The sequence below is a fragment of the Triticum aestivum genome, unplaced genomic scaffold (assembly GCF_018294505.1).
Source record: "Triticum aestivum cultivar Chinese Spring unplaced genomic scaffold, IWGSC CS RefSeq v2.1 scaffold259377, whole genome shotgun sequence".
NCBI lineage: Eukaryota > Viridiplantae > Streptophyta > Magnoliopsida > Poales > Poaceae > Triticum > Triticum aestivum.
The window spans coordinates 1-1,507 of NW_025266387.1; the positions used below are offsets into that span (position 1 = coordinate 1).

At 40.1% G+C, this 1,507-nt stretch overlaps 1 protein-coding gene across 1 annotated transcript; it reads right to left on the reverse strand.

The window, feature by feature from the left end:
- Positions 1 to 7: 7 nt before the first annotated feature.
- LOC123177983 (putative disease resistance protein At3g14460) lies at positions 8 to 1,501 on the reverse strand (the record flags this gene model as incomplete). The annotated part of the gene is made up of 1 exon (XM_044591365.1): positions 8 to 1,501. A coding segment is annotated over one exon (1,494 nt), but the record flags the coding sequence as incomplete, so codon positions are not given.
- Positions 1,502 to 1,507: the final 6 nt, after the last annotated feature.

Consider the following 1,507-nt stretch of genomic DNA (forward strand, 5'->3'; position numbering starts at 1 on the left):
GGGAAACAATGTGGTTTGAGAAAGGCAACCCCAATAGTTTCGGGCACTCTCTAATAACCAGAACTTGCAAAAGAGGGAACATATGAGCATCCGGTGGCAACAATTCTCCACTAATGGAAGACTCTTGTTCACCTGTGTAAACCCAATTTTCAAAACTTCCTAGGCCAATGAGTTTAAGCTTTGTTAGCACGCAAAAGCTTTTCTCTATGATAAACTCCTTCAGTCTGTCAATATGCTCAAACCTTAATTCACGAAGATCCCATGCCTTCCCTAAAGAAGGGAAAAGTTCCCAAGAAACACCATCCAGATAAAGAGATTGTAGACCTTCAACTGCGAACTCATCACCCAGCCATGTTGGACAAGAAGGACCTACGTGCCCTCTAATGCACAACACTTGAAGATCTCCATGTGGTTGAAGGCCCTCAAGAACCGTTGCTTCCACACCAGGCTCAACACTAGATCGCTTACTATCCCAGTCCAATGTTAACCTCCTCAAGTAATTTTTCTCCATCAGTTTTGCTTGAGTTGCTTCTTCTGCTGTATCTATCTTCTCAAGGTTGTAGATGCCAAGCTCCCTTAGCTTGGTCAAGTGCTCTAGTTGCTTTGTTTCAAACCCTTCACTTCTTTTATTGACTTGAAATACCTTCAACTCTTCTAAGAGTTTAAGTTTCCCGACATTAGAAATATCAGAATGAAGCTGATCATCACTAGGAACATAAAAATGGCACAATTTAGCAAGGTTGCTCATGTCTTTGGGCAAATCACAGCTGCCATCCCACAAATCAAGATATAGAATCCTTAAATGATAAAATTTAGAGATGCTAAGTGGTAAATGCATCTGGCTCTCATCTGTCCCTAGACATAGGTATCGTAGGTGGAGAAGTCCCGAAAAGTTATGTAACATGAACTCCATGGGACAAAGCATTTTGGGCAAATGAAGAACACGAAGAGTGTTCGGTTCCCCCAAAAAATCACCAAATATCTTGACAAAACCTTCATCCATTTCTCCAAATAACATTAATGTTTGCAAATCTTCAACCTTAAATCTTGTCTTTAGTTCTTCCAATTCACTCTTCAATTTTTTACCAGACACTGCATCATATATACCTAAACCATATGTGCTTATTGACAAGTGACGGGTGGTTGGCTGAATCTCTACTGATCCAACACCAGGGAGACTTAAACTAAGACAATCATGAGATGCAACCTTCAATGCCAAATCATGCAGCAGGTCATGCATAACATAACGCAGACCATACATAGTTTTCTCTTCTCTGAAAAATCCATGGGTGACTAACTCATTTAAATTGCTCAGACCTATGTCTTCAAATGTTTGGTCTTGCCCATTGGGTATCAAAATATCTAGTCCGATCCATAGACTGATCAGTTCGTCACTTCTGAAATTGTAATCTTCAGGAAACAATCCAGAATAGGCAAAACATTGTTGCAGATGGAAAGGAAGATAGTCATAGCTAAGTTTCAAGGCAGGCATAATTTCATTGTCATC